Source organism: Manis javanica, chromosome 14 (genome assembly GCF_040802235.1).
Source record: "Manis javanica isolate MJ-LG chromosome 14, MJ_LKY, whole genome shotgun sequence".
NCBI lineage: Eukaryota > Metazoa > Chordata > Mammalia > Pholidota > Manidae > Manis > Manis javanica.
Window position 1 is genome coordinate 82,614,325 of NC_133169.1, and position 25,303 is coordinate 82,639,627.

General features: G+C 36.3%; 2 protein-coding genes across 6 annotated transcripts in view; both read left to right on the plus strand.

Annotated features, from left to right (window-relative positions):
- The window catches only part of DDX46 (DEAD-box helicase 46), a 55,204-nt gene extending 44,950 nt beyond the window's left edge, over positions 1–10,254 (plus strand). For all 3 annotated transcript variants that reach the window (XM_037015899.2, XM_037015900.2, XM_073221608.1), the window contains exons 20-23: positions 752–970; positions 1,312–1,456; positions 7,055–7,128; positions 8,390–10,254. In XM_037015899.2, the coding sequence (XP_036871794.1) occupies positions 752–970; positions 1,312–1,456; positions 7,055–7,128; positions 8,390–8,437 (486 nt within the window). In that variant the 3' untranslated portion in view covers positions 8,438–10,254. The remainder of the gene's footprint in view (positions 1–751; positions 971–1,311; positions 1,457–7,054; positions 7,129–8,389) is intronic.
- Positions 8,460–25,008, plus strand: C14H5orf24 (chromosome 14 C5orf24 homolog). Of its 3 annotated transcripts, XM_017642141.3 has the most exons (3): positions 15,618–15,935; positions 20,517–20,946; positions 22,654–25,008. In XM_017642141.3, the coding sequence occupies exons 2-3, from the start codon at positions 20,520–20,522 to the stop codon at positions 22,692–22,694; spliced, it is 468 nt and encodes a 155-aa protein (XP_017497630.1). In that variant the 5' UTR covers positions 15,618–15,935; positions 20,517–20,519; the 3' UTR covers positions 22,695–25,008. The 3 variants fall into 3 exon arrangements, with proteins under 3 accessions (XP_017497624.1, XP_017497630.1, XP_017497616.1); XM_017642135.3 differs by lacking the exon at positions 15,618–15,935 and adding an exon at positions 8,460–8,595 and having other exon boundaries at positions 20,517–25,008; XM_017642127.3 differs by having other exon boundaries at positions 15,622–15,935; positions 20,517–25,008.
- Positions 25,009–25,303: the final 295 nt, after the last annotated feature.

Genomic DNA, 25,303 nt, shown 5'->3' on the forward strand with positions numbered 1-25,303 from the left:
CTGACTCAGTAAGGCAGCCAGAATCCAGGCTTGGAACCTTGGGTATCTGCATCCTTTTTGTTCAGTGGGTAAGTTACCATGAAATGTTTACTGTACTCAAACTTGTGCCTCCTCTGAAAACAGGGATTACAGTCATAGTCTGTACTATAAATATTAATAATCAAATAATAATATTTGGTGAAATCAAATAGGTATAACTTATCACTGTTGTTGGAAGAACTTCAGGTATGAGTCATGAATTACAAAGAATTCTATACACATGAGGCTCACATTGTTTTATCTGTTAATGTCCACATTAAGTTCAGAAATTTTTAAAGGTTTTGAGTAAGTCATTGGGTATAATTTATTGTATGTTGGGTTGGGCCATATGGGGAGGAGGAGCTCAGTGGTGGTAGTGGACAATGATTCTAATTTCAGAGGAAACTCCTAGGAGTCACAAAACATGGAAACGATTTAAAAAATATTGTAGTATATTTGTACTATATATTGTACTTTATCAAGAGATCTCTAATTATCTGTGACCCAGTAGAATTTTCATATAAAGTTGGATGTTTAGTTTTCTTATCAAAGTAAGGGAGATAAATGCCTTAAACTATCAGTTATAAATATATACTGCTAAATTGCACATATGGGTCAGATTCTACATTAGGAAGATGATGTTAGTGGCTTTCCACAGAATAATTTGTGGTGGGTCCCTGATCTTGCCTCTACCCTCATTTGAGATTTGACTGTAGGTCTTCTTTAACTGCAGGATGTGATGCAGCAGGCCACCAATGCAATTCTCAGAGGTGGCACCATCCTGGCTCCCACTGTATCTGCAAAAACCATTGCAGAGCAACTCGCTGAAAAGATCAATGCCAAGCTCAATTATGTGCCTTTGGAGAAACAAGAAGAGGAGAGACAGGATGGTGGACAGAATGAATCGTTTAAGAGATATGAGGAAGAATTAGAGATCAATGACTTCCCACAGGCAAGTAACAGGTTTAAATCTTTCTCTTAAAATTACAGACTAGAATTCTTTTTTAGGAGTAAAAATACTTTGTCAATATGAAAAAATTTACAAGCCTATGAATGTTTATTTAGTAGGTACTTCACTATTTATCTACATGGGGAGACAACAATAGGAATTCATTTTTTTTAGTATGTTGTAGGAACGTGTTCCAGGATCTAAAAAGGCATGATGAAGGTGCTAATTATAATCTTAATGTTGACTGTAATTTGATTTAGCCAACTTATTTTATTCTTTGTCAGTATGCCAGGTCTTTTTATCTGGAAAATGATTTTTTTTTCCCCACTCCCTTTCTTTGATAGACTGCTAGGTGGAAAGTAACCTCTAAGGAAGCTCTGCAGAGAATCAGTGAATATTCTGAAGCTGCAATTACAATCAGAGGAACATACTTCCCACCCGGCAAAGAACCGAAGGAAGGAGAGCGGAAAATTTACTTGGCAATTGAAAGTATGTACTATTGGTTCTGTTTCAATCTTGAGTTAGATCAAAGTAGATATGGTACAATATACAGAGAATGTGAAGTCAGTTCTAAAAAGGACTGAAAATAAGGAACTCCTATAAGCAAAAATAGTTACATATATCATTGAAGGTCTTTATTTAGAAGTTCAGTACATACACGAAGGTGGATGATGTATGTGTTTGAGACTTTTGGTTTTGACAATTCAGTCAAATTTGAAAATCATTCTAAAAGAAAACATGCATCTTAAGTACTGACTTATTTATGTTTCCAGTAAGTAGAACATTCTGGCCAAAGTTTAAATTAGCAAGTAAGTGAACTATATTAGTCTGCTTAATGAATGATTATCTAAGCACTCATTGCCTCTGAAATTATCCTATAAAAGTTCATGCATACCTTCAAAAAATAACAAGAGGATAATCAAAATGCCATAACTGAAATGATGTAAGGAATGCATTATCCAAGAGCAGTCAAGTTTGCTTTTTAGTCTTATTTCATACAGTCATGAATGAATCCAAAAGACAGTTTCCATTTTGACTTTTTTTCCTGATGTGTTATCTTGTTGCATAATAGGACAACTTGCCTCCTTCATTTATGTTTAATCTGAACATGTTTGTGATAGACCTTTAAGTGTAGTCCAGCATTTCATCTATTCAATGAGCTAAATATTTGTTGAATACTCTTGCAGCTGTGGAGAGATTTACTCTGAATTGTAAGCCTAGAGTCTGCATAGCTGGTGCTTACATGGCTCAGACGGCTGCAGAGGAGCTCCTTCCACACCTCGTTATAAATTCAGACACCAGTCCGAGTCGTACATATCACTTATTTAACAGGAAGCCTTACCTCCTCCCACTTGACCAGTATAGCTCCTTACCTGCTTTGTTTTTCTTCACAGTCCTGGTCACATGGAATTATAGTATATTTTTGTTTGTCTCTCTCCTACTAGGTAGAGCCCTATGAATGCAGTGACTTAGTCATCTGCTGTATTTCCAGTGTGAGACATATGATGGACAATTGATAAATTTTTTTGAATAGTGTATGATAAAGCCCTATAGCCACATGTCTTCAGGACACATTTTTTGACAGGCATATCTGTTTGAACTCACTAAAGGTATGCTGTCCAGTAGAACTCTCTCTGATGGCTATGAAGCACTCGAAATATGGCCAGTATGACTGAAAATTTTTACATTTCATTTAATTTTTACTAATTGAAATTTAAATAGCCAAATGGCTGGTGGCTACTATAATGGATAGCTCAACTCTAGAGTGTGTTTTTGGAAAGATAAGTGGGAGATGCTTTGATCCATTGAAAGTATATTTTAAGTAAGGTGTGTCACTAGTTCATTTTTTTTTGGTTGTATCTTGGCATTACTTTGATTTTTGTGAAGACTTTATGATTTTAGGTAAGTTTGTTATTGAAATAAATATAAACTTAAAAAAGAGTTTAATTATGTATTAGGATTGATTCTTTCTTGGCCAAAACAATTTCACAAATGTTACTTAAAGCAAGTTGTACTGTGACTATTTTTCACTTCCCGTTTAGTTGGTGATTGTTTTTGTGTGGCTTCTTAGCGTAAAGACTACAGAAGGAGAAACACGTGGGCAGTGTGCATCCCATCCACTCCTAAGTAGAAATTGTTTCCTGGTCAAAATGCTTGATGAGGTCAGAGTAAGTTAAAGCATTAAAAAGTTCTCTTATCAAGTGTCTTGCCTGAGGATTTCAGCCCTGGGCAAGTACACTGTGGATTTAGTGAGACTGAGAAATAACAATGAAATGTTCTTGGGGTGAAAGGGCTTATACCCGGCTTTATTCTCTCAGCAGTAGTTCGAGCACTAGAATCACATCCGCATCCAGCAGTCTGCAGGTGCATAATCCACCTCCATCTCTGCCTCTGCCCAGAGCACTGGGCAGAGCTCTTTACATAGTGACTCAGTCACTAATAGCTTATTTCCTACGGGTGTGGAAGCAGCCGAGCAGCAGTCCAGTTACATCATCAAGTAGTTTAGGGTCAGGCAGGGATCCTGACAATAGGAACTTCCGTTTTCCCCGCACCAAGATTCTTTTTTTTTTTTCCTTCATAACTGTTTGTCCTGTTACTATAAACTTTTGATTAGTTTCCAGAGTTCTGATAAAGTTGATTTTAACAATTTTTACAAATTAATTCACTGCTTTTGTGGAGGGACAGGCTTTTGGAGTTCCGAGCTCTGCCATTTCACCAATGTCACTCACTTTTGGGTTTTTAAAAATTAATTACGCTGCATTGTTACAAATGTAAAACTCAAAACACAACCTTTATATTTTCCATATTATTGCCATTCTACCATTACTGTGCAGTAAGACTCATGCATGTTTTTAAATGGTGTACAAAGCATGTGGGTCCAGACTAGGCAAATTGCATTTCTTTATGATTGTGACTTTGAGAAATTAACTCATATCTATTTCAAGTCAGGTTTTTAAATGGTACCCTTTAATGATGGCTGAAAGTCCACCAGCAACTGTGTGTTTTTAAATCATGTAACATCATTCCTTATAAAGAAGTGAAATGGGGGCTGCTCTTACCTAGATCTTCAAGGAGAGAATATTACACTGACATCTTTCTGCAGGTGGAACTGGACAGGTGTCACTTGTTACTGTGTTCATTAGTCTATACAGGATGGAGACACAGAGTCATCCAGTGAAATCTGATGATAAAACCTTTGGTATACATGGTGTCAGCTTTTTATTCTCACCTCAAATATCATGGGTGTCATTTAAGCAAAACTGTTTTAAATGCTTGCATTATTGAAAAGTAAATCAGACATGACTGCTTTGAAAAAGGATCTACTATGTAATTTATTAATTTAAGGTAACTGCTTATTTAATATAGTAAAATTAGTGTTTAAAAGTTCAGTTTCTTGTTTTTTGTGCTTCAGAAGATCCGAGATTGATGAGAATTAGGCTTGGGTGGATTAATGATTATGCAGTGAGTCCCCTGTACAGAATTTTATTGTTGTTAACTGTTAATAACCATTTGATCAATAAATATGAGAGATGCCCTCTCAAAAACAAAAAAAAGTTCAGTTTGTATATAACTTCATCAAAACTCATCTGTGCTGTCAGATGAAGTGAGAAGCCCACAGCTGCTCTGACTTCTCATTCTACTAGAATGGTTCTGGTCACTTGTCTCCACTGTCAACTTGTACTTAGGAAATAATACTAATTTTATAATCTAAGCAAGCTTTTTCCCCCCAACCAAAGAAATGACCTTGTCAAAAATGAATCTTGAGAACTCTAGAGACATAATAATGCTGAATAAGAGCTGGAGATCGGTAATTTAGAAGATCAAAAGCTTTGAGAATTTTCATAGATGGTTAGATTTTTAAAGGTTGAAACTGCCTCTAAATCAGCTGAACACTAATAGGATGAAAACAGGTGTTGGAAGGAGCCCAGTGTCATGTCTTCAGTTCTGTAATTGGAGGGACCCCACTGCCTGGCTCCTTGGAGACTTTTTGTGGCTCGGCAGCTCCAAGCCTCTCACCAGACAGTGGGAAGGAGAACAGGAAGGACTTACATGCCTAGCCAACCTGTATAATTGATAGCCTGTTTTGTGACCCTCTCTTTTACTAGTGGAGAATCCCTTAAAAGCAGCCAGAGTTGTTTTAGGACCAATGAAAGGAAATGCCTCTTTTTCATGGCAGCTTATAAACATGTGTAACCCATTAGCTAAAGAAACTATCTAAGTAAAAAATTTTAACTGATCATAATGATCAGGCTCTAACTAAAGTAGGAAAATTACTCTTCTACTTGAGTCTAGATGAATGTGTTCATCCATTTTTCTTTTAAACATTGGATATCAATAAGCTTCACATCAAGTCATGCCAAGTAGCTTGTTTTCCTCCTGAGTTTCATTATAGTTTTAGTATTCAGTTTGGCTTGGCTTTTGTTTCTACCCTTATCTTCACTTTCATCCACTTCTCTTCTTTCCTGCAGCTTTAAAATGTGGTTGGTGGATGGTGAAGGTGTAGGATTTAAATGAGATGTGTTGCTATGACTTCACAGCCACGCTCATGGCCCTTTCCTTCTTCCTATTGTCAAAACCATTTCTCCCTTTTCTTCTTCCTCCTCCTTCACTGCCTCCCTCTCCTCCCCTCCTTCCCACTGTCTGCAGTCAAAAAGGCTATTCACATCTAATAAGGGGGGAAATTTTCCCATTTCCTGTGAATTGCTTTCTTCATTTGGTTTTCTTATGTAGAATGATAAAAATGTAGGTTTGTACATTGCAAGCCCAGTTCTCCTTTTAGTTAGCATTTTGCTCTTAGCCCGTAACTCTAGTCTACTTCTTTGGTCCAGCTTTTTTTTCTTCTTATCTGTGAGCACTACAGTAACTACCTAGACTTACCTACTCCCTTGCATTGTCTTCTGGCTTCGGATCCCTCCACACCTACCCTTGATGGCTCTAATCTCTTGTTTCTCCTCTACCTCTGGTCCACATTTCCATCTGGATGTCCCATGAGCATCTCAACTACAGTGATGTCAAAATTGAATTTTACCCACCATCACTGCTGATAACACCTGTTCTTCCTGTTGGATTCAGCATCTTCTTTGTTCTTTCTTTATTTGCTACTCAGCTCTCAGCATTTTACTTAGTTCCTCTTACTTAGTGTTCACATCTAGTCAGAAAAAAATCTTGTCCATTTTACCTCAAAAATGTACTTTCATGATGGTAAGAACATAATCCTATAAGACCCTCAGGAAAAAAATATTTAACTCTGCCTGGAGAAGTTAAGTAAAGCTTCCTGGAAGAAGTGATGTTTAAAAGTTAATCTGGTACAGTGTTTTCTTCCCACTCATCCTATTGTATTATCTTTACAAATTTATTTTTCTAGTATCTACAAGATCATAAAAAGCATGGAAAAGTTATTTGTATAATCTCTCAATGTATCACACATGGTGGGTGCTTAATGTTTCTTGAATTAATAACTGTATGAATGAATGTCTCCAGCCTGCCCCATCCATTTGTCTAGTTATGTTCTTTCAAACTCATTTTTCCAACCATGCTGTATTTACCTCTCTTACTCTTCAGTACTTCAGCATGTCTTTGTTAATCTCTACTATTGTACATATAATAATTCCCTTTGCAAAATACTCTCCATGTCATTGCTCCCTTCCAACTTGTCTAGTCCGCCGTTCAGCTTTAAGACTGCTCACATGACCGCTTTCTGAAATGTTTGCAAACTCTTTGAAGAACATAATAGATGTCCAGTAAATATTTGTTAAATAAATGAGCCAAGGATGTTTATTTCCTTTTTTAAATTAAACTTTGGACAAATTGTGAATCATCTTTTCTTCACTCTTTTTAATTAACACACCAGGTACTCTTTACATGTAATGTGGTCTCATGGTTACGTTTGAAACTCGAAAAGTAATCGGAATAATAAGCATCCAGTACATAATGTGGGTGCTGTCCCAGTTGGTATTGAAAGGCTATCATGGCAGGCAACACAATGTTACTGGAAGTTAACCTACAGCATTTTCTGCTGGATCTCCATGATATGGACAAACATCTAGTATAATTCTAGTGAAATGAATAATGTTTTTCACTCACCAGGTGCCAATGAACTGGCTGTGCAGAAAGCAAAGGCAGAAATCACAAGGCTCATAAAAGAAGAACTGATCCGGCTGGTGAGTGAAAACCTCAGGAGCTTAGTTGTTTTCATAAATGTTTTGTTGAACTATAATATAAATACAGAAAAGTATACAAATGATAAACATATAGCTTGATGAATTTTCACAAATCGAACACACTGATGTGATTACTACCCAGATAAAAAATAAAAAACATTACCCGCATCCCAGAAGCCCTCTTCTTATCACTATACATCTTTCCCAAATATAACAGTGTTCTCATTTTTAATATCCTAAGTTAGCTTGCTTATTTTTGAATTCCATATAGTGGAGTCAAAGGTCTGTGTACCCATGTATATAATTTCTTTCATTCAACAATTACCTTGAGGAAATCAATCTATATTTTTGCATAACAGCAGCACTTCATTCTCTTTCATGGCTATGTAGTATTTAATTATGTGATTATACAATTTATATTTTAGATTTTAGGGTTATTTTAATTTTTGGCTTTAATGAAGAATGCTTCTATGAACACTTTTCCATGTCTCTTTGGTACACAGTGTGCTTTTCTCTTTGGGTATATAGAGTAAAACTGCTAGTTACCAGGTATGTGTGATTTAGCCTTCAGGTGATTTTGCTAAATAATTTTCCGAAGTGGTTGTACCAGTTTTCATTCCTTCAAGCAGTGTGAGAATTCCAGTTTCCATACATTTTTGCCATTACAGGTGTTGTCAGTGTTTTTAGACTTAGGTAAGGACTTAATTTGGTTTTAGAAAAAGCAGCCTTTTTATAGACCACCTTCCCAAAGGAGTCAGACACATCCCTGATAGACACACACTGGCTTTAGTGCCAGTTGAAGCTTGTAAATTATCCCTGCAGTGAGTACATTGGGATGAGGGCCCTTTGAAAGGAAACTTTTATCCTTTCTCTAAGAATGTGTTTTTGAGGACTTTCTTAAATTCCCTTTACAGAACATTCTTTTGGGGGGATACAAAGAAGAATACAAGGTATACAAAAAAAGAAAAAGAAAAACAACTTTTATATCAGATACTGCGTAAGACTATTTCACCAAGGATTGATTAAAAACCTGATGCCCCCACCATTAAATAGGTTTGAAATAGTGGTGAAAGAGTAGTTGAATGAACAGAGAGAAATGATTAGTTATTGACCATTTCTTTCTTCCTTAGCAGAATAACATTAACATTTCAAATATTAAATTTATTTTGAAATCTCAGTTTTATAATATTATAAAGGATATTACCTAAACATACATATTTTTGTTTCTTTTTCTGACCATATATCTTATTTTCTCTTGTAGCAAAATTCATATCAACCCACAAATAAAGGAAGATACAAAGTCTTATAAAACATCTGGAAAAAACTTCTTACCTGTGCTGGACTGTGATAAATGTGGCAATTGTTGTCTGCAGTTTACAATGTATTATAAATTAAGATTTTTAAAATTCTGTTTTGCTGATTTTTTAAATACAAGAAACCAGTATTTACTAAAGAAATCATCTTTCAGTAAGTACCCCCAGAACTATCAAACTATATTTAAAGCAAGCCTGTTTTCAAGTATGATGTCCTTTAAGGTAAAACTTAAATATTAATATTTTAGCTCAGAAGTTAAAAAAAAGGGAAATATTCGGGCTTTCTATTGAAGGTGATAGAGTAACAAGTTGCTAGGTCCTCTGCAATGAAACTGTGATTTTTCACCACCATCTTCTCAGATGGTAAAAATTCCCTAATTTCGTGTCCTCCCTTGAGCTTAAATCTTACTTTATTCAATGGAACAATATGAACTGGATTTAAGAATGTTATAGTGAAATTTTTAGAAAATGGCTTCAGAGTTTTTGTTTCAATTTTTATCATCATAAACGGGCAATAATAGTTGAACTGTTTTTGGTTTTATAAAATTAAAGATTTGTATAGTGTAAGAGTTCTTTGCATTTCTTTACACTGCAAAGGGTTTTAGTATTTACTGCTTCTAGGTTCCCCTTACAACCTCTGGCTATATGCCTAGCTACTCACTCTTTCCTAACCTTCCTTAGAAGAAAGTGATTTGTAGCCTGTAAATGTTAATATGATTCCTTGTCCCCCTGAAAGTATTTGTTTATACATCTGTACATATAAGCACTCCTAATTTTAATCTGATTTTTCAGGACTATTGAGTAGATTGTGAATTTTCTCTTAAAAATTTTCAAGCATAATGGTACCCACATTTTAGACTTAGACTTATTTAGTTCATAAGGAATCATAAATTATATTTTTGACACCTCAGATATATTTCTTGTATACTCGTAAATTGCTATAATTGGATAACCTAGTAGTCATTTCAAGATTCCTCATGTGTTAGATCTTAATATTCTTGTTATTATTTCTTGAAAAAGAACATTTTCAGAAATTAAGATGTATTTTTTTCCTTTTTTTTTCTTAAGGTATCATTGATACACACTTTATGAAGGTTTCACAAGAAAAAACAATGTGGTTACTACATTCATCCTTACTTTAAATAGATGTATTTCTTAAGTTTCAGAAATTAAACAGAAGTTCCTTTGAATATTATTTACTTAACAGTTTTTTTGAAAAGAAAACCCAGAGCATACTGTAGCTGTTAAATAATTTTAATAGTACACTAATGGTTAAAGTGACATCTTCAATATAAAGTTATTCTACTGAAAGACTATGACATAACTGAGAAATATTCTTGGATCCCTTGCATATCCACTTTCTTCCTTAGAGGAGGAAAACAGACAAAACACATCACAGTAGAACCAAATAAACCATTTGCTCTGAAATTCTTGGCATCTTGGGCTCCCTTTTTCCCCCATTTATTTATTAGCTTATTTTCATTACCTAGTGATAGTGTACGTTGATAAATAGGTGGCAGTCCCACATGGGTAACAATTGGTGCTCCCTTCAGCTTGCTGGGTCACTTTGAGGTTCAGTTTTACATAATTTTAATATTACTACCTTTATGTTTGTGTAATCTAGTTGTAATAAACCACTGATAGCATTCTGTTTTAAAATGAAACATTGTTATTACAGTTTTTAGTGTCACACTGATTTTTAAAATTTGAGTGATGTATAGACTAATTTGTTTTTTTAATGCATTATCAATATTTGCTCGTGTTTTCAAAGTTCCTTTAAAATAAAGTTAATTCAGTATGCATTTTCCTAAAATCATCTTTGCTGAAATATGTTCTGCTGTTTATGTAATTCTGTTTACATCTGTAGGCATATGAGAAAAGTATTATACACTCTATGTCTCTTTAAAAAGATTCTAGCAACTTACTACCCAGAACATACAGAAGCCAGCTGTGGGGTCTGCTTAGAAATAATGTATCATCATCTTAAGAGTCACAAGCTAGAAACAAAGCCTCCAAAGTTGTAACTTGGCTGTTTGTGAGCCCTCTTTGCTGTGGGGTCTTGCTTTGCTTTATAAAACCATCAGCTGAGCTCCTTTAGTGACAGATAATGTAGTGCTTGTTTAAGATAGGAATTGGGAGGACAATGGTAGTTGAAATAAAGTCTAAGATAGGAAGCTACACTTTGTTTAGTAAAATGTCCCATTTTGGTGCTTTATAGGTGATGGATGCTAAATTCTTAGAGCAGGCAAGAGTTCTGAGTGGCTAGCTAGCCCAGTGTGTTCCATGAGAATACTCTTACTGTTAGATTTGAGTCTGGAGTTACCAGTTCAGTTCTTCACATTTTGGTATATAGTTTTATGTTAAATGAGTCTACTGGTGTTTTCATATGCCAGTAGATTTCATTCTTAAGGCATAGAAAGCTGAAGTTAATCTTTAAAAAAAAAATGTGTGTGTAAATACAAAAAGAAAGAGAGTGAATGAATATGCGTGGAGGGGTAGAGGGAATTTCTTAATTCTATTCAATTTAGATGTTGTGACCACCAGAAAACCTTAAAAAATCTCACTAGCGTGGGGCATTTATTTAACTTGGAGTTGAACAACATCATCTTACAACACTGCTCAATATTCTGTTCTTGGGCCAGCTCTCTGAAGCTAACAATGGCTTCATTTCCCTCACTATTTAAAGATTCCCTGATATGTTACCAATTGCAGATATTTGACAGACCTTTTTTGTGTGTATCAACTTACATTTTTCTTCTGGAGTCCAAGGAGAATTGTGAAGGAAAAACTGTAAACAAATGTATATTTTTCAAAATCCCCACAATGTCAGTGGTCTTACCTTTATAGGGCTTGAGGCTTGGCTGGTATGTATGTATATGTAAGTGCATACTGTTGAATCACATGACTGGTGAGGAATTTACTTTCGATTATTTTTCTTGACCTTATTCTCTTCTGTATGTGGCATCAGCTATAGGGGTCCATGACTTTGAAGTTCAAGCTTTTAAAAAGATATTCTATCTTTGCATTAACCTTGTTCTATGGGGGAGAAAAAAAAGTATGAAATGAAGAATTGTTTTAATACCTTTAGAGAATTGGAACTTATTTACTCTCAGATATTACTGGGATTATTGTCAAAGCTAGAGTTTAAAAGTCCCAATCATTTTTAATACATAGAAATACCTGGTAGTCCATGTTTTGAATATTAGTCCTTTTTCACATTTTTGCCTAATATGGAATAAAAAAATGTAAGGATTCAGCATGAAACATGTGCTTTGTCCACAAAAGAAGTATGTCATTTGAACTTGGCACTTGGTAGTAGATGGATTTTTAGTAGCTTAGTCACTCCAGGTACTTTTAGCATCTTTGAATGTTAAAGTATCTTTTACCTTTACCTGAGTTCCTAAGAGGTTCAAGTACCTGGGCCCAGCCAGGGAAAGGTCCTTTAAGGCAGTATGTTCTTTGCATATCCTTGCTTAGGGACTCTCTGGGAGCTGAGACTCCCAGAACTATACTGTAGATTTTTGAGAAAGAGTCCTCCCCATCCCTCAAGGCAGCCCAGGGGACAGGTTTCAGATTTGGAAAGTTTAGCAGCAAGGTCAGGGGAATGGATGCCTGGGCACTTCAAAAACAGCTCAAGTTCCTCTGTACCTTTGATGCTGGCCGGGGTTCTTGTTCATGAAGTTGAAGAATGAGCTTCACAAACACTCAAGGTAGGAGAGCAAGATACAGGCTTTTATTTAGAGATAAATTGAAAGGACAGAGCTCCTGCCTTACGCCAGGAGGGGACTAGAGAGTCCGTAGCGGTGCGTTGTCTAGGGGGTTTTATAGGCAGCTGAGGATTTTTCGAGAACATGAAAAAAGCTTAGGGGTGTGGACTTGTTAAGTGGTCCCTGAATATTTAGAATCAGTTTAACACAAGCAACTTCCTCTGATGATTTCTCTCTGAGATACCAGCATCTTGGTCTGGGGGCATATGAAACAAGGCCACCTGCTCAGCCCCCCAAGATGGGCTGAGGTATTGTTTGCTAAAAAGTAAGTTAAGAATTTTTAATGTCTTAACTTCTTGGGTATTAAAATACAATCTTGTCTTTAAGGTGGGATCCTTCCTGCTTTTTACTGTGTTGTTTATGCGTGGACTTACTTGCTAAATGAGTTGCCCAGTTTGCAAAATCACTTCATCATATGTGAAGGAGGAAAGACAGCACCTAGGCCTGGGCCTTTTAGTATGCTAAAGTGAGCCTTACACATGATTATAAATGGTTAGCATAATAAAACATGTGCTACTCTTCTTTATATGGGGAACATTAACTGATTTCTCTGAGGAATGATTCTAGAGCTAGGTGTTTAACAAAGTTTTAGCAGGGTTTTTTTTTTTTTTTGTATGTAGTTACATTGCTCTGACTGCAAATATCCCGCCCTGCCCCCTCTGGAGGCCCTCACCTACTCTGACTACATTTACGGTCCCTGTCTCACCTTCTTACCAGTCTAATGTGCTATTATAAGTGTGTCTGGGGTAGTATGATTTTATGATACACGTTCAAGTTTGTAAACCACTGATAACCTTCACTTTCTTTTGCTCTTGGATTTTGACTAATCTAAAGCACTGGTCTCAAAGTAGGACACATGTATTGTAAGCCATTGGGAAACAGGAAGAAAACACTGGAGCTTCTATTTAAATTTTTTTAAAGTAAGTTTTATAATATGTTGTTACATGATATATTGTGTAGAGTATATTGTTAGAGTTTTGGTATAACAATTCATATACATAATTATAAATAAATTCACATATATTGGAGGGTACTTGGACAACCTTAGGCAAGCTTAAATGCTTTAAAATGTCTGTTTTTTTCACGTATAAAATGAGGATGTGACAATACCTATCTCACAAGGTTGATGTGAAGATGAGGTAAATTAGTACATATAAAGCATTACAACATATACAGACAGTGCTTGGCAGATGACAATCATTCAATAAATATTAGTACTATTACCATTACAATGGGTGAATGGGAGTGGGTTTTCCTATGCTATCTTTCAATATTGCTATAAGCTAGCATATCTAGCAGGAATAGTCAGTGGCTATTGATAAACTAAAATCTAAGAAATGAGATTCATTTTTTTTGTGTATGTATTTCAGTTCAAATGCAAGTATTTAAGAACACTTGCTCCCCAGTTGAAAGGTCTTTAGAGGTAGCCAGCTCCCAGCTCTGTAGATAAATACTCTTTTTATGGCTTTCCTTTCACATATATTCAATCACTATTTATCATTCAAACATCGTATTAACTGGGGGTTTGTCTATATGATCTGGCCTACCCTGGGCCAGTCTGAAGCTGTTGGAGAAGGGATGAAAAAAGTTGGATTGAGTCCAACTTGTATTTCAAGGGTACACACTTTTGAAGAAGAAATACTGGGAGATAAATAGTGTGCTCTTGTTGCAAATGAAATGATAAATGTCTGTGCTCTTGAAAAAGCCTCTACATTCAGCACTGGCTGTACACCGTACCTGTATTGTTTGTACCATAGCACCTCATTAAGACCAAACTGAGTTAATTATCAGGAAAACAGCGGGTTATTGCATTTAACACTGATTCTGATTATCTATTTGAATTTTTGTCCAATATACCAGAAGGCAAACTCCCAGAAGGTAAGGACCATGGCTAACCTGCATTCCTAGTACCTTGTATTCAAAGAGATACACGGAATTGACTAGTCACCATTGTCTGCAGTCACACAGCTAATAAGTGGGGGCCCTAGGATTTAAATCCACATCTGTCTTCACCTATTAGGTCATTTAATTTCACAGCCCTACAAGGAAGGACATTGTCTTCATTTCACACATTTGGAAACTTTTGGCAACAGCCATGACTTGTGCGAGATGCCGTTGGAAGCAAATGGTAGAAAGGCATTCAAAACCAGGAATGTCTGGTTACTTCTTCATTGGGCCTGCAAATCATTTGACCTTGTTAGTATGAAAATTTCTGTGTCTTAAATGGTTTTGTGTACAAATGCCATTTCAGACAAAAGTGAGTTAGGGATCTGGAATAGTCATGGTATGGGAATGTTACAATGCATTCTTAAAGTCCAAGAATAAAAAAGAAATCTTGCTTAGAGAAAACTTGTTTTAAAGTTTTTTGAAAGGCTGCTTAATATGCTTTCACATCTGTGTACATTTATTAGCTTTTTTCTGTATCGGTATTTTCCTTTTATGAACAATACTAGAATGATTAGTCCTGTTTTCTAGTATTTCATAGGAATAATTAGAATATTTAGAAACATTATGAAACCCTGCCAGCCACAAGCTGAATGGGCCTGCCTGTTTTATGTACTCTATTTGGTCTCCCTTCTGGCTTGTTCATTCTCCCAGAAAAGTTGTTGCTCCTCCTTTTTTCCTACTGACATCAGCACCTGGCCAAGTGTGCTCATAGTAGGACTCAGTGCTAAGAATTACTTTCTTAGACAGGAAGATAATTCATTGCATGGGCAGAAAGGACAAGCACCCACCTCTGTTCTCATTGCACTGCCTAATAAAGTGCCTTCCACTCAGCAGCCTTCCTAATTCTGGATCCTCTTCCCTCTAACATCTTTTAATTCACATAAGAACTGCAGAAACTAATCCCTTCTGCTAAGTGGCTTTTATCTCACAAAGACTACATAAAAGGGGGATGTTTGAAAGCAAGCTACTTTTCCCATGGTGGAATGAAGAATGGTAATTCTGAGGAGGTCATGGATGTAAAACATTATTATAGGGTGTTCAGCAAAAATCACATGATCCTAGGCCTGCGGGTCCAGACACCTACTGAGTATTTCCTGTTTCTGCAGGTGGAGGTCGCATCCTACCCATCCAGGAGCAAGGGCAAATTTTCGGCAGCACCTGGCACAATAGGCATTCATATTTTTGACAAGTGATTAAAAGCAATTTCCCAGCAAGACTGCGGGGTTCAAATTCTGACTCCACCATTTATTAGTACTGTAATCTGAGAAGAAGGGTCAGTAGCAGTTTCGTGAAAATCAACCCACATAGGACAGTTCCCTTTTTGAAGGGGTCCTCCAGCGCAGCTACAGCACCCAGTCGGCATCATAGCCTTGTGGCCGGGCTCAAGCCCCGCCTCCTGCCCGTTCCCACGGTGCGCAAGCGCAGCCTGACTCGCCCTGCGCTCTCCCCAGGTTTGCGTGCTGGTTGTCGGCGGGAGATTGGGTCTCGCGATGTGCGTGCGCGGCCCTCGCGAGCTCGCGCACGCCGCCCCTCGCAGTACCGGCCTGTGGCGGCCTCCTCTTCTGGCGTCCAGGGCAGGACCCTGAGCGGGATCCGCGGCCGGGGCTGGGAGCCAGCGTCCGCTTCCTCGCCGACGCCCTCGCTGCCTGCCCCTTGGTCTAGGGCTCCTCTCTGCGCAGTGCAGAGGCGGCGGGCTGGGAAGGAATCGGCGCCCGCGTGAGGTTCCCAGCCGATGGGCAACCCCTGGGCGCGCTGAGGGGCCGGGCTACTAGCGGCTGAGGTCGGTGGGCGCGCAGGGCTGTCAGTCTGGCTGGGAGCAGAGTCGGGGCGGCGGGCGCTTGTGGGCAAGGAGGCCGCGAGAACGGGGGCCTAGCCAGTTGGACAGAAGAGGTCTTCGACCTGCGCCTGACCGGGGGGATTCTGGCCTAGCCCGGAGCGAGAGGAGGGGCCCCGGACGTGGTTGGCGCTTTCCTAGGCATGGAGCCATTATCCTCCTGTGGGGGAAAGGGGTCACCCTTCCTTTCCTTTGAGTGGGCAGAATCAGACGTCCTACCGCTCCCTTTAAATTGAAGCCTGCGGGCTTCGAGAAGAATGTCTAGATGGAGTGGCCTGCGGACCTCTACCGCTTGCAGAACTCCCGAGTGCACGGGGCTGTGAATTTTGATTATTGGAGGGTGGGAGGATACACAGCCCTTTCTCTAGTGTGGCCTTGTATTTCCTGCGAAGTTGTTACTGCTAATACACTAGTAATCGCTTTCGTGCACAACAGGTAATGCACTTCCTAATGCCTCAAGTCCAGGCTTCTGCCACAGGGGAATCTGAGCCGTGGGGTACAATTAAAGAATAGAAGGAAGACAAAGAGGGCCGTTATTTGTTAACTTCCTAGTTATCAAAACTTTATGGTGGGGCTTGGTGGATGGCTACTTGCCTTTGCTGAAGAGACTTGCGTGATTAAGGTGGCTCACAAACGGACTTTAATTTAGAATTATAAAATAGTGTATGATCCTATGTAATTGTTACAAGCCAAATGACCGGAAATAAATCTCAGAATTATGTGATGTTTGATTGTTGGAAGAAAGCCCAACTTAGATTTCTTGAAAGGAAGATTTTCTCCATGTTTAGAAAGCTTCAAGAAAGCTTTGTGTGTGAAGTTCTAAAGATAAAATTCTTTATGTTGGTAGTAATAACTGTCACATTCAAGAGAAGGGCAAGAAGTTATTTCATAAAACGGCTTACCAAAAGACTTTAGGAGTTAAACACAGTAAACCTAAAGGAATGGCAAGTTTAGCTTATGCTTTAGAAATTCTCATTTAGTCATAGTTAAAATACATAGCTTTTAGTTGACTCTTGTGTATTCAGTGAACCATTAAAAAATATAATAAATCTTTGGTAGGCTACAGAGTCTGTTCTGTAACTCTTGATTTTTATTTAGAACACACTTTCCAGAAATGTAGTATTCATTCTGACTCTTAAGAAATGTGGCCTGCATACTTTGAATGAATTCTCTACCGTATTACACTATGGGAAGAGTTAAGAAACAAGTTAATTGGCAAGCCCCTAGTAGGAGTAGGGAGGCATTATTAATGCTTAAATATGTAAATACTGCGTACATAAATATGATAATTATGCATACAAGGATCTGATCGTGCTGATTACCATCTGCAAAGGTTGAAATCTGAAAGCAGAAAGGGAATGATTTTAGTTCTGTTTCCTTTAAACGGTAAGTAAGTACCTGGGTAACTGTCATGGTAAATTTCTTGTCCAGCTTGTTAATCAGTTACTGAGTAAGCAGAATACTGTCCTGTTTTCTTGGCAGTTGCAGGGAAAGAAAACACAGAACATATAGAGGATAGGCCCTTTAGAAATGTTCTTCAAGTCTTCGTCTCATTGTCTTTCTCTTGGAATAAACAGCTTTACTCCTCAATTTTTTTTGTCGTGGTGCTTAGACAAGTTTATTAACAATGGAGTTAATAAATGTGAACTGTGTCAAAAGTAAATTAACGTGATACAAACCAAATAAATTCCTGGAGAAAATGAGTGGAATTGGAGGTGGGTGTATTTGTTTTAATTGCAGGGCTACTTTTTTAGTTTTTTTTTTTTAAGTATCTGAAAAAAGGATATATGGCAGCATCTTGCTTCTAAAAGCCTAAAATAACGTAAACTGCGATTCTGTATACCCTGAGTGCTAATAGATAGTGAATGTTCTGATATATTAAGAGAAAGTAAAGTTAAGGGAAGTAAGGTCCAGAGAGAAGGTTTTGGTAAGTTAGTAATAGGAATTTACAAGGCATGAACTATAAAGCATTGAAACATTTGAAGGAAGAAACAGTTTCTCCCTTTATTGGAGTTGGTACCTGTGAAAGAGAACTTATACCTTTCTACTTTATTTTATTAGAGCTTAACAGTAGGGTGATTTCTCAATAATAAAACTGAAAAAGGGAGTCATGTTTTCTCTCGTAATCTGCTCAAAGGTCTGAGTGTGTTTCTTTTTGTATTTGCATGTGGTCTCTTTATTGGCAATAAACTAGTATTTTGATTTGTATCTAATTTCTGTATATATTTCTCAGTTTATAACTTGAAGGGGCGAGGAATGTGGTTGGTCCCTTCACAAATCCCAGCCCTGAGTTTTATTCAACTTAGAAAACAGTATCTATTTGATTTTTTAGATACCAACAAACAGGTTTTGTGGCTATTTGGAGAGGCAGGAGCTAAAGTTAAATAAAAACTTAAAAAGGAGCATTTTAAATTGGGTTTTATATATGTTTTCATTCTAGTGTAGCAGACTGAGTCTCATAGTAGGGGGTTGATTTTGCCTCCCAGGAAATATTTGGGGTCTGGAGAAAGTTTTGGTTGCCACAAATTGTGAGAGGGAAGAGAAGGGTGTGGCTTACTGACATCTAGTGGGTAGAGACCAGCAATGCGGCTGAGCATCTTAAAATACACATGACAACTCCTTGAAGCAATTACGTGATCCAAATGATAGTGCCGCTATTGAGACTCTGGTACAGTTGTATACTATGCGGAAATTGTTGGTTCTGAAGTCATACTATCTGAATTTAGCATTTCTTAGTGTGTGTCTCTGGCAAGTAGTTTAAAGTCTCTGCCCCAGTTTTTGTAAAATAGCTAGTAAAGTTTGTTCATAAGAGTTGTGGTAAGGATTAAATCAGGTAATATGCAAAGTGCCAGGCTTATTACCTGGCACACAGAAAATGCTCAAAAAATTTTAACTGATACTATTACATTTGGAACACATCTTAATGATCTCTCCGTATTTCTCATCTTGGAATTGGAACTAGAACTAGTGGAATGATAATTAATAGTTCTCTTTATATCCTTTATATCTCTTTATATCCTAGTTCTCTTTATATCCTTGAGGAATGAGGGAAGAATTGCTCCTTTTAATAATTGTGTTTCGTTCAGTCTTGTTTTATGTTTCCAAGTCTATAAGGCTTCTGCCATAAACAAGCAGCTTCTCATTGTAATGTTTTTCTTTTATAGTTAAGACTAAGCCAGCTGGCCAACAGCTCTATATCTATTGACTGTCAGCAGATATTTAGTAATTGAACAGAATTTAATTCTGTGACTTGATTCCCATCTCCCTTTGCCTTTATAAACTGAAATAAATTTGCAGTGTTTTTGGCACACATTAATTATCTGTTCTAAGTCTCTGGTAGTAACTATTTTCATAACTGAGGTTTTGGTACAATTTTACATGTATGAAGGATATAGCCAAACATCTAACCACTTGGGGTTAGGCCCTAATATACATTGTAACTCTTTTTCTAAATTTGAATCAGAACAACTGTTTTTGTCTTTCTTACCTCATCAAAACATAATACTATATATAGTCTCTATAGATCTTCATTTTCTCTGTGGAAGTGATATGGCTGTTTAGGGCTGGCTTATTATGGTGGTGGTTGAAATACATCCCTTATAAAGAGAAAAAAATGACAGGGGTATCCTCAAAGACCAGAGACTTTGGACTGCTCGTAAGTCACAGGAGTCTTGTAAGGGAAAAAGATCCATGCTGTATTTATGATTAGGGAAAAAGCTGTGTTGCACATTCAACTTCTGTCTTTATAACTATACCTTCAAAATAGTAAGTACTTTATTATGATTGTTATCCATATTTTTGTAGTGTTAGTCTCAACTGCTTGCATAAATGTTCACCCATTTTAGCTAAGGAACAATTTTATTCTTTATGTTGGTACCGCCTCCTTGGACAGAGTAGTTTAAAGAGAATCAGTTCCTAGGGTAAAGAAATTGTGTTCTCTGCTTGGCACATTCCATCTTCTGTAAAATGTAATATACACTCAGGGTTCTGTATAAATAATAAAATGATAATTATGAAGAAGTACAACCTTGTGGAAACTAGTCAGATCAGAAGTATACATATAAGAAATACAGTAAAAGGCCAGAGGGAGAGATTCGAAAAGTGTTGAGCAAACTGAAAAACAAAAACAAAAAACCCCAATCATTGTTAATAAGAGTTCTCATCTTTATTGATATTCTTCTGGGGTTTAATGATCTAGAAGAAAAGAGCCTATGAAATATAATGGATTTATTTTCTACTTACACATTTTTCCAATTCCTAAGCAGAGAACATTATGACTACTAAATCATTATTACAGTTGAGTTATCTTTATGGCATCTGTCCTTACCTGTGATTAAATTGAGAAAAACAAATATCTTTGAATCTACTGATGTATGTTTATAAGTGGCCTGGAGTCCTGCCTGTCAGCCTAATTTTAGGTAGCTGACATAGTTGTTGGAAGACGGACTATTTTCCCACTGAATGCTGTCATACAGATATATATTTGTATATGTGTATTTATGCATATTTGTCTTTTATTTTTGGTAGAAAATGATGCATCCTGTTGCCAGCAGTAATCCGGCTTTCTGTGGGCCTGGCAAGCCTTCCTGTCTCAATGAAGATGCCATGAGAGCTGCTGATCAGTTTGACATATATTCCTCCCAGCAAAGCAAATATAGCCACACAGTCAGCCATAAACCAATGGCTTGTCAGAGGCAAGACCCATTAAATGAAACCCACTTGCAGACTACAAGTGGCAGAAGCATAGAGATAAAAGATGAACTAAAGAAAAAGAAAAATCTCAACCGATCTGGTAAGCGTGGCCGGCCTTCGGGAACCACCAAATCAGCAGGATACCGGACCAGCACAGGCAGACCTCTGGGAACCACCAAAGCAGCTGGATTTAAGACAAGTCCAGGGAGACCTTTGGGTACAACTAAAGCTGCGGGATACAAAGTCAGCCCAGGGAGACCTCCAGGTAGCATTAAAGCCCTGTCCCGTCTTGCTGATCTTGGTTATGGCTGTGGCACTGCTGCTTTTCCTTACCCGATGATGCATGGCAGAGTAGTTCATGGGGTAGAGGAAACCAGCAGCGAAGTCAAGCCACCCAGTGAGTGAATGAGGCAGGAAAGGAGGCCAGGTTTAGAAGGAAAATTGTGAATAATCCCAAAGCTTCTTGGTTTTATTTTGACATACATGATTTTATGACCTGGGCTTTTGTCCATACCTGTGATTAAATTTGTTTCCCATTTTTTTTCCTGCCTTTTCTCAGAAACTGCCATATGCTGACAGATGCACTCAGGGCATGAGCAGTGGCACTGTATTTGTACATAGGTTTAAGTGTAACACCTAACAAAATAATTTTGGCTTTTTCTTGAGAGTTATGGTTGTGTCTTACATTTTATTACTATTTTGGGGCTATTCTAAATAGATGCTTTATGTACTAAACAACTGAAACTATTTTAACCTATTAGTTTGTGAAGTGAGCTACAATATAATAAAAGACAATATCTAAGGTATTTTTAACTGATGGAACAAAGCAAACTGATGATTCAGGATTACTTGAGGTAATGGCTGTGAGTCATTGTAACATTTATTTTCATGAGGCAGGACACAGATATTTGTATGCTTTGGAGTTTATGTAGACTTCAGATGTTAAAAATCTTACTTTGAATGTCCTAGGTTTAAGCAGCCTATTTATTGATCTATATGGCAGTAATTGATTTAACCATTATTCCTAAAAGAATTCTTTAGTGTTTGCCTTTCAGCAGTGATATGTTGTGTATTTTTTAATTGCCTAAGGGCATATGTACCAAACACTACAAACAATTTGTATTTACAAAAAAAATGAAACTTTTTAATTAAAAAACTGCACATTACAATTTTGCAAATTTACAGCACTCTGAGAATAGCACATTTAATATAGAAAAAGAAACATCCTTAAGGTCTGCATGTAGCTATAGTCACATTTTGCCCTTCATATGCTTAGTTTTAAAGCATTAGGCTTAAAATGTTTATTAATGTTCATTTATTCTGAATGTTTTTTAGTTTTTTCTGAGAAATTGTCTCATTGCCCTAACAGTTACTGTGGTTTCAGGTTTATATCTACCAAAGGACATAAACTGAATGGTAGACTGTAAAACTGGTATAAACAAAATCTACAGTTTTCTGACTGTCAGAACCCAAATATTAAGAAATATACAGGAATCCATCTATTCATGAAACATGTAAAAAATATGTTACTTAGTTTAATTAAAAATCTAATTGTGGCTCCAGTGAGACCACTTCATCCAAAAGAAAATTTTTTCTAACAGTGTTTGCTTTAGAAGCAAAATAGAAAAGAAAAAAGTAGTATTGGCTAGATATGTATTGTAGGGACAGAAGGAAATCTTTCTTCCTCCCTTTCTGAAAGTAATATTCTTTGTTAATACACATTTTATTTATTCTGAGTTTGTTCTAAATAAAATAAACTTTGGATTTGAAAAAAATTCCATTGAACTTTAAAGTTATAATGTATGTATTTGCAATTTTAAATGCCTTTGAGATTATAATGTAGATTTGCAGGACCCCAAAATTTTAAAAATAATTACAAGTTTAAAAGGGCACATATTTTATTGTTGGGCTTGCTCTCAGTTAATGCAAACTCTGATTGCAAATGGATGTCATGTTTCATACTTTTCATCAGGAAAAAAGCAGCAAGCCTTCAGATGTTCCAGTGATGCCTGACACAATGAGCTGGACTTTATGCAGCTCTTTACAGTAAGAGGTGTTGCATTGTATGTGGGGACTGTGTGTGCACTGGCATCTAAGACAGTGACCTCAACAATTTTAGCTTTGCACAAACCATAGAAAACAATGTACGATGACTACATAATCAGTTGTAACATGCTGGCAGCTGAATTGCTATGAGTTTCTTCTTGCAGAAGCTTAAAATTTTAAACTTGTAATAATTTACTCAGAACAGTATAACTTCTGACATACACAAATACTTACATCTTTATTCATACATTCATCTTTTTACTTTGTTATGTATCTGTCATTTAACTGTTTCTCAAGATGATGTTTAGCAGTTAGATGCTTAGAAATCCTTTTGAGTTCCTGAAAACAATTGTTTAATTAAATGTTTTACCATAGAATAATATATATACCACTGTCAAAGTTTTGGTTGCATATTGTGTTTTATACTACCATATTTCTTTTTCAGTTTATTTTCATTCCTTATTGCCCTTTCTTCATGCCCTTTCTTCTATTCATTCCCCTCCCCATTTCCTCATCCTTCAGCACATCTACTCAGTGGTGCTGTGCTGTGTGTCAGAAGATAAAGCAGGTGTGTTATTGTATAATGAATTTTGTATACATGTTAATGAAATGGTAAAATCAATTAAAGGAAGTATGTTCATAACAGTGTTTATTAATATCAGGAGCTGTGTCCCAGGAAAAAAAGGGGGCAAATGGCTACAGTTGTGAATGGATAACATTGTTAAGAAAGCTGAATTTTCTGTTCATGTGAGCAGTTACCTGGAGTATTAGATCTGTGTGCTGGTGAACATCTCCTGATTCCACTTACTTTTCTTCTTGTGAACAGTTCATTGGTGCCATGCTGAAGAGAAAGACATCTAAGTGATAAAATGAATGAAGTCTTAAAATATAAAATATTTTTACTTCTCTATAATCTAAATACTCCACTGTACATCTTTTGTAACACTGTCTCTTACCACAAACACTGAAATAGCATGTTAAACAGTTACCTATACTTTATAATATAATTAGTTGGGGAAAACTGGCCTTTTCCTCCCGCTGTATGATTGTTCCTTGAAAGGTAAATTGCTAATTTTATATTGTGTAATTATGTTCTTCACAAAATAGGTTTCAGTATTCTCTGTTAAAACTGTTGGTCAGAAAATGATCTGCTATTCTGCTATTCAAGTAAGTTTGCTTTACTTTAAAAAAAATTTTTTTTAACATGCCTTATTTATTATTATCATATTAACAAATAAGGAGCTAATACAGATGAAATTTTCATTTTTGACAAATATAACCTAGGATAACTAATCTTTAGTATGGGATGATTTTGATACTATCTTTGGAGTTTTGCACTGGATATTTAAAAAAACTGGCACAATATATTAGAAGAAAATAAGTGATTAATTTTTAGTATTTGGGGACATTTTTAAAATCAGTATTTCAATTAGACTAAAAAAATCTTTGTTACTTTTATTTACTTTTTAAAGGAAGCATCTGTTAAAGTAATATTCATCTCAAACTGATTGATGTTTGTGTGAATTTACATGTATATTTTCATGAAAAATAAATAGAGTTCCTTGGGTTAAGGAGGAAAAAAATTATCTGGATCCATTTATTAGGTTAAAAGTGATCTAGCCAGGGTAAAAAAACAGTGTATGAGCTAAAGAAAAAAGAAAACTATATTCTAAGAAGCTTTAAAAGAATACTTCAGGGGATATTGACGATAACTGCTATTCTGTCAGTCATTGTCTCTATATGCAGTAAAGTTTTATGATCCCTTTATAGTAAAATAAAAGAATTCACAACAGTTGTTCAAAACGTTTTTTTCCCTTGGACATAAAATACTTCGATGCTATTATGTTTTCATTTTTATTATAGGTTAACTATATGCTATTAAACTCTAGGATGTATCTAAATCTTTCCTTTGCTTTTTCCCCCTCCTCTCCCTAAGTAGATAAATCAGTGCTCTCACATATAATGTATTTAACTTTTGAAAAATTTAATGCTATAGTAAATCAAGTGTGTGATTTATAGTAATCAGACCACTTTGATTCTTTAAGTTTTACAGTTTCCTTTTTCTACAGATAATTACAGAGAAAATAATTACCAAGTAACTGAATAAGAACTTGTCCTCTGCTGTAAAAAGTCTGAATAGATACTGTGTATGTTTTTATGTCCATGAACTTGAGCTACTCATGTGCAATTATGTGTATGGGAATGGAGTAGTGTTCATGATTTGTATCTACATCATCATATGGATGTATATTTATTAATAAAGTAATTACTTTAAAAGCAACTATGTTTACTACTTTATTTCTTAGAGTATTTTTCTAGTAGGGGAAGAGTAAATGGGAAACTTTTCATGACAGTGCATGATGGTGGATCTTATATATTTCTTAGGTTGTACTTTCTGAAATCTGTCCCTCTGTACTCTTGTTTTTCTCAAACTTGTAATATTTATATATTTGTAATTTAAGATTCTAACCTATAAATGGATCTCATTTTCTTTGTATTTTCTTCCCATTATAGTTCTAAAGGGTTATATTTAAATTATATATCATTGACCCTTAGTTTAAAAAATCCAGATACTA